This window comes from Bison bison, unplaced genomic scaffold, assembly GCF_000754665.1.
Source record: "Bison bison bison isolate TAMUID 2011002044 unplaced genomic scaffold, Bison_UMD1.0 scf7180017864500, whole genome shotgun sequence".
In the NCBI taxonomy this organism is placed as follows: domain Eukaryota; kingdom Metazoa; phylum Chordata; class Mammalia; order Artiodactyla; family Bovidae; genus Bison; species Bison bison.
In genome coordinates, this window is record NW_011495059.1 from 6,798,055 (window position 1) to 6,811,708 (window position 13,654).

At 40.9% G+C, this 13,654-nt stretch overlaps 1 protein-coding gene across 2 annotated transcripts in view; it reads left to right on the plus strand.

The window, feature by feature from the left end:
* Window positions 1-2,712: 2,712 nt before the first annotated feature.
* RBL1 (retinoblastoma-like 1) overlaps window positions 2,713-13,654 on the plus strand; it is a 61,158-nt gene continuing 50,216 nt past the window's right edge. The window contains exons 1-2 of one of the 2 annotated variants that reach the window (XM_010829195.1): window positions 2,713-3,303; window positions 6,259-6,392. In XM_010829195.1, the coding sequence (XP_010827497.1) occupies window positions 3,148-3,303; window positions 6,259-6,392 (290 nt within the window). In that variant the 5' untranslated portion in view covers window positions 2,713-3,147. The remainder of the gene's footprint in view (window positions 3,304-6,258; window positions 6,393-13,654) is intronic. The other variant, XM_010829194.1, reaches the window with a different exon arrangement.

Below are 13,654 nucleotides of genomic sequence, written 5' to 3' on the forward strand. Positions count from 1 at the left end.
CCAATCATGATGTCTGTGTTTAACAGAGCCAGGGATACTTCTCAACAAAGAAATATCCAAACCTTTACCACTGTCATCTCCCAATTGCATGTTGCTATTTTCTACTCACCAGAGTGCCTCTCAGGTCTGTTTAATCTAGATGTGCGGTGATAACCTTCCAGAAAAGAGCTGTGAAAAGGAAGACCAGCCTCTAGATCCCCATCTTGGGCACCTTCTCCAGGGCCTGGCTACATCGCTGGTCTCTTTATCTTCAGTCTCTGCCTGTCCCTGATTATTCACATGCTTGTGTTTCCCAATCCTAGAAAATACCCTTCCATTTGGCTCTCCTCCACCAGACTATGTAAAGACAAGTTTTTACTTTGTATTCCAGCTTTTTGACCTTCCTTCCAGCAGCCTCTCAACCACAGTAATCTGGCTTCCACTCCCACTGTGCTAAAGACAGCTGCTTCTGGAAAAGGTTACTGAAATCATATGAAAGATAATATAGGAGGTCTTCATTGAATTCCTCATCCTACATCCTCTCTGTAGTGTTGGACTCTATAGAGTACTTCTTTCCCGGCCTCTGAAATACTGCTCCTCCTCCTTATACCTTCCTGGACAGTTTTTTTTTTTCCTCTTTTCATTCACTCCTAAAATTTTGCCTATTGCTGAAATGTTGGTACTCCTAGAGGGTCTACCCTTGAGTCTCTTCTCGTGCCAACACACTCCCTGAGTGATATAAAACTGATCCCTTAACTTCAGGTACTGCCTGAAAATTCCCAAATCTTCATGTCCAGGCTGCCTCCACTCCTGGAGCTCTTAAAAACAGATGCACAGCAGCTTAATTAGAAAACAAATGATCTAGGGACTTACCTGGCAGTCCAGTGGTTTGATCCCTGGTCGGGGAACTAAGACCCTGAATGCCAAGTGCTGCGGCAAAAAAAAAAAAAAAATCCAGTACACGAAAATCTTTATCCATTTCATCTCCACTAATCCTGACATTTCTTTGCTGAAAAATCTAATAGGAGGTGAGTCTCAATGCAGACACTACATGCCAATACCCCTTTCAGAAGATAATAAGATGGTCCTGAAGTCAGCTAGAAGAAAGCAGAGCTAGAAGTACCACATTTGAGTTTGGGGAAGGAGTTTGAGTTTTTACTCATTTGATACCCAGACTGCAGCTGGTCCCCAAGTCCCAGCCCTCCCTATGTATGGGGAATGTAGAAGACTGGGAAAATGCTCAGGGGAGAGGGACGACCTTCTAGGATCCCACACACAACAGTTCCAGAACTGATCTTATCCGTCTGGTTATACTCCATTCTAGTTGAGAGTATCACCTTTCGTAGCCCAAAGGGAAACCTGTGTTATTGGAGACTCCTCCTCTTCAGCAGGGCCCCTTTCAGCTCTAGGACAGAGCTGTCTCTGCAGAAGGGCTCCTATCTATGCTGGACTCATCTCCCACCATCTCCATACCTCTGCTCTCTACCCCCAACTAACCCATATGTGACACCCAGAGGAACCTGGTTGCACAGACTTCACCTCCTTTTATTAAAATCTCCATGCTTTTACCCTTCTGAGATCCTTTGCAACCTAACTGGACCTGCTTCCATTTTCATCTCTGGTGACTCCTTCCCTCATCCAAGCAATAATGGGCTCTTTGTCATTTTTAAACACACCATACTAAGTACTGAGTGCCAACTATGCCAGTCACTAATCCATAAACTCTGGAATACACTGAACATAAAAAGAAGGTTCCTGCTCTCACGCAACTCACGTTTTAGTAGGAAGAGCCAGCAAATAAACAAGATAATTTCAGATAGTAATAAGGTGCTATGAAGACAATGATACAGGTGTGTGTGTGTGTGTGTGTGCGTGCGTGTGTGTCAGGGGGAGAGATGCGGTTAGCTATTTTAAATACAGTGCTCAGCGATAAGCTTGACAAGGTGACTTTTTGTTGGATGATGAGAAGGAGCCAGACAAGCAAAGATCCCATGTAGAGTATTTGGGGTTGTTTGACCAGCATGTGAGAAACGCTCTTAGGTAATAATTAGTTTGGCAGTTTGGCATGTCCAAGGTTCCAAAACAAAGCAGGTTGGAACTTATTACATACCTAAGAAAGGGGACAATGCCCTAGATGAGGTGGGACCAGATCACATGGGGCCTTATAGGCCATGGAAAGAAGTTTGGAAATTATTTTAAGAGCAACAGGAATCTATTGAAGGATCTTGAGTGAAGGACTGAGGAGCTCTGATTTACCTTTTTAAAAGATTCTGGCTCTTCCTGGAGAAGGGGTTTTTGATGGAGCAGAAGTGTAAGCCTTCAGACCAGTTCCATGCCTTCAGGCTTATGCTCAGGCCATTCCTAAATCTGGAATGACAAGTTTTTACTGGGTTCCAGGGTCCCAGTTCCTAGGGCCCAGGGAGCTGAGGAAGTGCCCCTTACTCTCAGCTCTTTCAGCCCAGGTCAAGCCTCGTTTAGCCATCAAAAAGAGATGGACAGGTGTCTGCTAATATCTTTACCTCATCAACTCCTCAGTGATTCTAAAAGACCGCTCTATAGGCGCTGGAGACTCTGAGGAGTATCCGACGAGGCCCTCCCCTGCCCTTGATGCTGTGGGATCACTTTTTTCAGTTCCCTCCTCCGTTTCCTAACTCAGAGAGCAAGTCTCGATCAAACTGTGATTGGAGTCCTGGGGCAGGGAGGCCCATGGGTTGGCGGGGCAGAAGACGTTTCTTCCTAAGATAAACGGGGCCACCTCGCAATTGGTAGCCCTGCCTGAACCAGAGCCACCAAGAAAGGGATGCGCCGCTGGCGCCAAAGCTGGATACAGACTACAACTCCCGGCAGACCCTGCGCGCGGACTGCCGATCCCTCCGCTACCAATTTGCCCCGCCGGCTGTGTCCACCGCTGCCCGCCAAGGGCCAAGTTCAGGTGTTTTAGGCCCCGAAGTCGGTCTTCTTATCACATATCCGGAGAGGGCCGGCTGGGAGCCCTGGAGGAGAAACGGACTTTTTAGAGGAGAAACGCGGATGCAGACCATCGAAGAGACGTCGTCCTGCAGCTCCCGATTTTCGCGCGCTTTTCGCGCGGGTGGTTGTGGGTAGCGCGCCCAGGAGGGAGAAAGGAGCCGGGGGGCTGTGACCGCGCCGCCCGCCGGGCCTGAGGGGATGGACGAGGACGATCCCCACGCCGAGGGGGCGGCAGTGGTCGCCGCGGCCGGGGAAGCGCTGCAGGCCCTGTGCCAGGAGCTGAACCTGGACGAGGGGAGCGCGGCCGAAGCCCTGGACGACTTCACTGCCATCCGGGGCAACTACAGCCTAGAGGTGAGCGGCGGCAGGTGGGGCGGCGGGACCGAGCTCGCCAGACCCCACCCCCGCCCCGCCCCTACCCCACCCTGTGGGGCGGTGGGAGTTTCCCCACCGGGAAGGGTCTCTGCCCAGGCGGGCGCCGAGGAGTGCGAAGCTGGAAGGGAGGGTATAGATCCCATTTCTCCATTTATTTTGAGGCGGGAAACAAGTCCGGAAAAGGAGTGGCTTTTCCAAGGTCACACTCCACTCAGAGGTCGTCCCCTGGTCTTCAGACCAGCGCCACAGACGTCTTGAGACTGCCCTTAAGTCCATTTGAGAAGCAAATACCATAACGATAAAAGCCGGAATGACTTGTGTGCCAAGACACCGCTGCCCAGCGCTTTAGATGTGTCGTCTTACTTGGTTCTCTCCACAACCCTTTGACTATGTTCTGTGATCCCCATTACACAGATGAGGAAGCTGAATCCCAAAGAGGTTAAGCCCAAGGTCTCCCGGTTAATGGTGGAGCCAGACTCAGTCTAAGCCATAATCTCTCTACCCTGCCGGCCCGAAATGTGGGTTACTTTTTTGCCGTATTGCCGCGACACAGCTATTTCATCAGAGCCAATTGTGCACACAAGGCTTATCTCTGGGCCCCAGATTCCTCCTCTCTCAGACGGGGATAATTAGATGGTCTTGACGCTAAACACAGTGTCTGTCTCTGAACAGAATAAAATGTAAGCTATCATTAGATTTTCCCCAGCCATTCTTGGGTTAACTTCTCACAACAGCTCTGTGACACGACAGGGCAGGGAGTATTAATCCTGCTGTCCAGGTATCAAGACCAGGAGGGTTGTGTTGCCCAGGTTCGTTCTGCTAATCATCGCAGAAACCCAAACAAGCATAAGCCCAATATAGAGGTAGAATTATGATGGAATATATTTGCAGTGGCCTCATGATCAAAAGTTTTTGTGATCTAAGAGGAGTGTTCTTCTGACTCATCACCCAGTAGAATAGTTAATCGCTGAGTTCAGAGGCATGGAGTTGGAAATTTGGAGTTGACTGTGTATGTGTGTGTCAGTATATGAGGGAGAAGAAGAGAGACTCTTGTTTGTCTCCAGGGTAGGACTGGATAGACTGGATTAAGGACAGTCATCTGCATCTCGGGTGACACGACTGGAAAGCTGAGGAAAGGAGGAGAAAGTAAGGGAGATTATAACTTACAGCCTCTCGATTGAAAACAAACTTTTTAGAAGCCAGAGAAAGCGTTTCTGACATCCCAAGTCTTCATTTAGTCTCTCATTGAATGTGCATTGCTGAGTGTAGACTGTATTGAAGGCATTAAACTAGGCGCTTCTTTCAGATTCTTGAATATGCCTAGCTTGCTCCTAACTTTCTCCATGCCAGTCCCTCTGCCTGGAAACTTCACTCCCCACTCCAGGGAAAGTTTAAGAGCCGAATCTCCAGTTAGGCAGAGTTGATCAGGATATCTTAATGTTTGACTTAATTCACAGTTGTGTTGAATTAAGATTTTGTGTTTATTCTATCTAAAGTGTTTTATTTTCCTCTTCTTTGTTGCTTTGTTTTTGGTGAAAGGCATTTTCATGTATCTACTGCTTCCTAAGAATCCCTCTGCCCAATCCCTATCCCCTCTAGTCTACCTGACAAGCTCCTGATTACCCACCCCACTTCACCCGTACATTTTGGTGATTTATCACCACTTACTACTTTTGTCTACCTCTGTGAACCCTTCTGTGACCCCCCAGTCAAAATCAGTTGCTCACTACACTATATTCTCCCATAACACTTTATTTTCAATTCTTAAAACGTGTATCTCACCAATTATAGATAACAGTATCTGTTTCTCTTAGTTCTACACTTGGAGTTTTATAAGGTCAGAGTGTTTTTGTATTTTGAAGGCCTAGTATCAAGAAACTAATTTAAATACTATAGGTGCTTTTTATTTTTAGAAAAAAAGTCAAAGTAGTAATTTTGGTTTTTAAAGTTTCTCTATATTAATCGTGTTTTCGTCTAGTAGCCTGTATCCAAAAGCTCTATAATACTTGGGTGTTATACCCACACAATTCGTTAATCAAGGCTTCTAAAAGTATTCAACCTTAAGCTTACCTGCCTCAAGCAATTAAGACTTTTCACTACTTTAGGGCAGGAACACTGGGTCTTAGATTTATTAGTAGCTACCAATTTCTGCTCACTCCTTTTGGATTATTGCAGGAAATCTTTATTAGTCATTTTTATTCTGCTAGAGTCTGGTCTTAAAGAGGATCTGCACTACAGTATTGTGTTATGAGATTTGTGGCTAGTTCTTAATTTCATGTAAAGCTCAGCAATGAAGTCATAAAGTGAATCTAGCTTCTATAGCTCAAGTCTAGTGTTGAATTCTCAAATGTCACCTTTTTTGTAGCATTGCAAATTGAAATATCTGCTAAGATAGAGAGCCATACTTAGACTGTTTTAAAGATTAGGGTAAATAATTCCCCCAATTTCTGCCTCACAAAACTGACAATCTCCTTTATGTTGAACACGATAGGTATTAGTTTTTATATGTGTGATTCTTTTGCCATGATTCTACTCTGTTCTTTCCTTTTCTCTGCCTAAGTGATTAAAAAAGAAACAAAATGATAGAAAGGAACTTCCACATCATCAAGGCCATGACTGGTGTTATAATACTGAAAAAGCTAATGCTGAGAAATTGAGAACTTTTTCAGTAATATTAGATTTGGGGTATAGATGAGAGATCTATATTTAGATTAATATCAATTTACCATGTTACACAGGACTGAGAGTAAGGAATTTTATACCCATTTTTGCTACCAACTAAGCTTTCTGACCTTGGGCAAATAGCCTCACTTCTCTCGCCTGTTAATACAGTATGAAAATTAGACCAGATAATCCTAAGATCTCTTTTGAGTCTAGAATTCAAGTGTTCTAACGAAATATATCCATTTTGCTGTTTTATCTTTTGCCTGCCAGGGAGAGGTTATACACTGGTTGGCGTGTTCGTTGTATGTTGCTTGCCGCAAAAGCATCATTCCCACAGTTGGAAAGGGTATCATGGAAGGAAATTGCGTTTCACTTACCAGAATACTACGTTCAGCTAAACTAAGGTAAAGCACTTTGATTTTTCAAACATTACTTTATAAGTCCTGAATTTAACTTTAGAATTTAATTTTTCTTCATTTTAAATCATTTAGCTTCATCCCATTCTAAGGTTTTTTTTTACAGTTCTCACATTTTTTTCCTAGTTCTCACATTCTTTCTCTGACTTTCTTCCTCAAATTCTAACTTCAACCAAAGGCCCCTGTTCTAAATCTTTTTTTTTAATTGAGTTACAATTTATAAGTCATATAATTTACTTACTTGTACAATTCAGTGATTTGGGGTATTTTTTACAGAGTTATGTAACTATCACCACAGGCATTACAGGCATAGAGGTTTTGTTTTTGGGTGTTTTTTTTATTTTGGCTGCACCATGCAGCAGGTGGGAACCTGTGCCCCCTGCATTGGAAGCATAAAGTCTTAACTTCTGTACTGCCAGGAATATTACTAAGTCTTTTTATCTATGATTTTTTCCATTAATATTTTAAGTTTGAGAATAATTTGAAGCTTTCAGAAAAGTTGCAAAAATAAGAAAATTACAAAGACCATCCATACACCCTTGACCTAGACTCACCTTTTAGTGACATTTTACTCCATTTGCTTTATCATTTAATCTTTTTCCCTTAAATAATATATTTTCCTCAACTACTTCAATTTAAGTAGCATCCATTATAGCCCTATACCCCTAAATATTTCAGTATGTATTTCCTTAAATATCTATAGTACAGTTATCCACGTCAACAAAATTAATCCTGATACAATAATTTTCTATAATCTAACATCTCTATTCTAGTTTTATTACTTGACGCAGTAACGTTTTTTCTCTTTTTTGGCTATTCTGGGTCCTTGTTGCCGCTTGTCAGCTTCTGTAGTTGCAGCACAAGGACTCCTCACTGGGAGCACAGGTGCCAGTGCCTGTGGCCTCAGTAGCTGCAGTGTGCGGGCTTGGCGGCTTTATGGCACGTGGGATCTTAGCTCCCCAACCAGGGGTCAGACCCATCCCCTACGTTTGGAAGGTGGATTCTTCACCACTGGACCACCAGGGAAGTCACTAATTTTAAGTGACTATGTAGATCTTTATAGACTTGGGAAAATATGCATCAAATATTGCTAAATCATACTGCAAAATACTGTAGAAGTATAGATTCATACATATACCTGTAAAACTAGAAGATTTTTATTGATTTACCTGTGTGCCAGATATTATGTGCTAATAGTTTACATATCTTTATTCATTTAATCCTCACAGTAATCCTATCAAATAAATCTCATTTTAAAAATGAGGAAGCCAAGTCACCAAGAGGTTAAATTATATCCAGTGGTTATATACCTAAGTGGCAGAGCCTCTGAAGTCCATGCTGTATTACTTATGTATCAGTAAACAAATATACATTAGTGTGTCTTCTCTTAAATTGTATCTTTAATTCAACTTCAGTTTACAAAAAAAAATTAGCCTAAGCAATTTCCAACTTAAAAAGAAAGTTTCATGTGGGAATTCCCTGTCTGTCCAGTGGTTAGGACTATGCACTCTCACTACAAAAGGCCTGGGTTTAATCCCTGGTCAGGGAACTAAGATCCTATAAGACATGAGGTGCTGCCCCCCCAAAAAAAAAGTTTTATGTAAAAATTTGTTCTGCTATTAATAGTGTTAAATATTAGTATCTGTTTTATAATTTGAATTTTAAATTCTTAATAAAGCAGCTGTCTGAGCCTCATTAAGTAGTGAGAAGTAATTTTTCCTTATTTTTTACAAGTTTTTTAGTAACTTGTGATTTAAATCAAGATTATTTTCATTCACTCATTATTTTCATATTTATTAGAACCTGAATGAAAAATTACTTTTCATAATTTTAATTGAAACATTGATATTAATTTTTTACAAAGTAATTTTCTTTTTTGCCTTTTGAGTACCCTTAAAAATAGATGGTGTGCCACTATTGGGACATATGTTCCATATTACCATCTTTTCTCTGTACTTGGTTTTTGCTGGCAGGGTGAGTCATAGCTCCCAGTAAGCCATGCAATCAGCAGGGTAAGCAACCAGTACATTTACAACCATTCTGTCTCACAGCCATTCTGTTTTTCACTTTCAGTAGAGTATTTGTTAAATTATGTGAGATAGCCAACACTTTTTTCTTTTTAAATAAAATAGGCTTTGTGTTAGATGATTTTACCCAACTGTAGGCTAATGTAAGCATCTGAGCATGTTTGAGGTAGGCTAGGCTAAGTTGTGATGTTCAGTAGGTTTAGGTATATTAAATGCATTTTCAACTTATATTTTCAACTTACAGTAGGGTTACAGGTTATATCCTGTAACCCCATTTGTAAATCGAGGAAGATCTGTATACACATAAATAACATAAAGAGAGATGGATGACAAAGCAAATATGCAAAATGCAAAATTGGTGAATACTGTTGAATAAAGAAGTTCTTGTATACAATTCTTGCAACTTTTCTGTAAGTTTGATGCTATTTCAAAATAAAAAAGTTTAAAAGAGAAAAGGGAATGCTTAGATACATTTATGGCACATCCATATAGTGGAATAAAATCCAGCTCTTAACATTATGGAAGGACGTTCATGTGAACTGAGAGGAAATGATCTCCAAAATTATAGGAAAAAAGAGAAGTATAGAATATCTATTGTAGGTAGTATTGTTTCATTTGAGTGGGGAAAAAGTATTTAATTAGGTGTGTATTCATAAATACCCTAAAAAGTTCTGCAAGGATAAATAAGAAACTAGTAACAATATAATTGTGATTTTCTCTGGCTCAGTAGTAAAGAATCTGCTTGCAGTGTAGGAGAGCCAGGTTCAGTCCCTGGATGGGGAAGATATAATTAGTCACTAAGGCAAAGTTGTTTGCTTTAGTGGAAAAAAACTGGGAGGGAGGTGATGGACAAGGAGAGATACTTTCCATCATGTATCCTTCAGTACCTTTGAAATTTTGTAATTATGTACATTACTTATTAAAAAAAGAAAAAAAACTGTCATAGGGTAGCATGATATCCATCTTTGTATAAATATTTTTGCCTATATCTTTGACTCTCTCCTTAGATTCTCATAAAAAGCAATTTTTGGATGAAAGAATTGAGTGTTTTTAAGACTTTATATTCATGTTGCCAAGTTGCCTTTTGGAAGGTAATTACTAATACTTCTAGCATATTTCACTGTATCCTTTTTGGAGTAGCATTTTTTTTTAACAGTCCTGTTGAAATATAATCCACATATCCATTTAAAATATATAGCTCAACAGTTTTTAATATATTCACATACTGACTACAATTTTAGAACATTTTCATCACCCCAAAAAAGATACCTCATACTCATTAGCATTCACGTGTTATACCCCCACTAAATCCCCTTCCTCTGGCAACCACTAATCCACTTTCTGTCTTTTTGCCTATCTTGGACATTTCCTATAAATAGAATCATACAGTATATGATATTTCTTTGTGATTGGCTTCTTTAACTTAGCATAATGTTTTTAAGGTTCATCCATGTTGTAGCAGTATCAGCATTTTATTCCTTTCTATGACTGAATAATTTTCCATTGCGTGGATATAAACATTTTATTAATTTTTTGGTTGATGGACATTTGAGTTGTTTCCACTTTGGACTCTTATGAATAATGTTGCTATGAATGTGTACAGCTTTTTATGTAGACGTATTTCTCATTTCTCTTAGATGTATGTATAAGGATTGCTGTGTCCTGTGGTAACTCTGGTTAACCTTTTGAGGAGCTATCAAGCTGTTTTTCAAAGTGACTATACTAGTCATTCTATGAAGATTCCAATTTATCCACATCTTGTCAACACTTATTATCTACCTTTTTTTTTTTTAAAGATTTACTTATTTGTTTATTTATTTATGGTTCTGCTGGGTCTTCGTTGCTGCACAAGCTTTCTCTAGTTGAGGTGAGCAGGGGCTACTCTCGAACTGTGGTATGCAGGCTTCTCATTGCAGTGGCTTTTGTTGGGGAGCACGGGCTCATTAGTTGTGGCTCCCATGCTCTAGACCATAGGCTCAGTAATTGTGGTGCATGGGCTTAGTTGCCCTGCAGTATGTGGGATATTTCCAGATTAGGGATCAAACCTGTGTCCCCTGCATTGGCAGCAGATTCTTAACCACTGGACTACCAAGGAAATTCCTATCGGTTTTTTTTTTTTAATAGTCAAGTGCCCATGAAGTGCTGTCTCATCATGGTTTTGATTTGTATTTCCCTAATGTCTAATGATGTTGAGCATCTTTCATATGCTTTTTTGGAGTACTGTATTCTTTGTAATAGATTTTCAATGAAACAAAAACTTTTGAAAGCTGTGAAGTTTACTTTGTATTTTAATTTAGTTTAAAAAAATCACATTCATAGTTTAAGTGATATCAGTCCTGGCAATGGCAGCCCACTCCAGTACTCTTGCCTGGCAAATCCCATGGACCGAAGAGCCTGGCTGCAGTCCATGGGGTTGCTAGGAGTCGGACACGACTGAGCGATTTCACTTTCACTTTTCACTTTCATGCGTTGGAGAAGGAAATGGCAACCCACTCCAGTGTTCTTGTCTGGAGAATCCCAGGGACGGGGGAGCCTGGTGGGCTGCTGTCTATGGGGTCTCACAGAGTCTGACATGACTGAAGTGACTTAGCAGTAGCAGTAGCATTAAGGCTCTTTTGTTTGTTTTCAAACACTCTGATAAACTTTGTTCCAGGTTCAGTTTAGTTCGTTTCAGTCACTCAGTTGTGTCCGACTCTGTGACCCCATGAATTGCAGCACGCCAGCCCTCCCTGTCCATCACCAACTCCTGGAGTCCACCCAAACTCATGTCAGTCGAATCAGTGATGCCATCCAACCATCTCATCCTCTGTCATCCCCTACTCCTCCTGCTACTAATCCCTCCCAGCATCAGAGTCTTTTCCAATTAGTCAACGCTTCTCATGAGGTGGCCAGAGTATTGGAGTTTCAGCTTTAGCATCAGTCCTTCCAAAGAACACCCAGGATTGATCTCCTTTAGAACGGACTGGTTGGATCTCCTTGCAGTCCAAGGGACTCTCAAGAATCTTCTCCAACACCACAGTTCAAAAGCATCAATTCTTCAGCACTCAGCTTTCTTCACAGTCCAACTTTCACATCCATACATGACCACTGGAAAAACCATAGCCTTGACTAGACGGACCTTTGTTGGCAAAGTAATGTCTCTGCTTTTCAATATACTATCTAGGTTGGTCATAACTTTTCTTCCAAGGAGTAAGCGTCTTTTAATTTCATGGCTGGAGTCACCATCTGCAGTAATTTTGGAGCCCAAAAAATAAAGTCTGACACTGTTTCCACTGTTTCCCCATCTATTTCCCATGAAGTGATGGGACCAGATGCCATGATCTTCGTTTTCTGAATGTTGAGCTTTAAGCCAACTTTTTCACTCTCCTCTTATACTTTCATCAAGAGGCTTTTTAGTTCCTCTTCACTTTCTGCCATAAAGGTGGTATCATCTGCATATATGGGGTTATTGATATTTCTCCTGGCAATCTTGATTCCAGCTTGTGCTTCCTCCAGCCCAGCGTTTCTCTGGGCTCTGCATATAAGTTAAATAAGCAGGGTGACAATATACAGCCTTGATGTACTCCTTTTCCTATTTGGAATCAGTCTGTTCCATGTCCAGTTCTGTTGCTTCCTGACCTGCATATAGGTTTCTCAAGAGGCAGGTCAGGTGGTCTGGTATTCCCATCTCTTTCAGAATTTTCCACAGTTTATTGTGATCCACACAGTCCAAGGCTTTGGCATAGTCAATAAAGCAGAAATAGATGTTTGGGATAGCAATATATACATTGGATTTATATGAGAACATATTAGTTACGGCTCTTATTTATTAAAAAGAAAAAAAAAAACAGATACCAGCTACCAACTTTGGCTCTCTTAAGGAGAAAAAAAATGTATTGAAAGAATATTGGATAGCTGACAAAGTCTTTAGGATAACTTAAGAAATTAGGCTTAGAAAATGACCAGGAGAAAGAGAAGCTGGCTACACAACCAAAAAGCGTATCACAGAACCCATCTAGTAGGTACACAGCTTGCATGGCCAGCAGTGCTGTCCCTGGATTTTGGCAATGTTTTTGTCCCTAGGAGCTGCTATTGAGCTCCATAAGAATTTACCACTTCCTCATTTCTATGCTGTCACCTCCAGATTCAAAAACCAAACAGATATATATGATTAAGGACCTCAGGTTTTATGCCTTCACCCTAAGTTCCAATGCAGCTTACCGTTCTAGTAGAAAATCCTCAGACAAAGGAAAGAATAGAATTTCACATGCTGAGCATCCCTGTCTCCAACAAAGTCCTCTATAAGAGACTATAATTTTGTCAGCCAAAAAAATTTTAGTAATCTAGCTTTTTTTCTTTTGTTGCTGCTCTTGATAAGAATCTTTTAAAAAGACTCAAATTCTTAGATTTCAGTCAGCGTGTCTGGAGTTTGAACTTCTACAGACAACTAACTGATGATTTCTTCCACCACCTTTAAAAAAAAATTACATTCATTATTCTGTAATATCACTAGACACTTAAATGAACTTTAACACTACAAAATTTCAGTCCAAGACCATACTAACATGGGAACATAAAAAAATGCACTTATAATTGTATAAACCAGAAATGTAGAGCCATAGTCCATTAGGTGATTTTTCTGGGTATGTTCTACCTTCTTAGGTATATATTGATGTTTGATAGTAGAACCACGTGTTGTAACACAAACACTTGAATTTTATTCCTGCCCTGTAACCGTCTGGTGCTTTGTGATCAACTTCCAGAATCTAATATTGAGACAGGCTGTCTTTCCTCAGACTAGTTTTTAGTTTTGTGAACTCATCAGTCTGTTGACTAACATTTACTTTGTAATTTATATGCAGAGTATTGTCTAGGTACTACAGGGACTAAAAAAAGTAGATAGATACTGGAGAGGGCAATGGCACCCCACTCCAGTACTCTTACCTGGAAAATCCCAAGGACGGAGGAGCCTGGTAGGCTGCAGTCCATGGGGTCGCTAGAGTCAGACATGACTGAGCAACTTCACTTTCACTTTTCACTTTCATGCATTGGAGAAGGAAATGGCAACCCACTCCAGTGCTCTTGCCTGGAGAATCCCAGGGACGGGGGAGCCTGGTGGGGTGCCGTCTATGGGTCGCACAGAGTCGGACACGACTGAAGTGACTTAGCAGCAGCAGCAGATAGGTACTACCTACATAGTCAAAGATATTTTATGTATTGACTGTTAAGTTCTCACAGTGATTC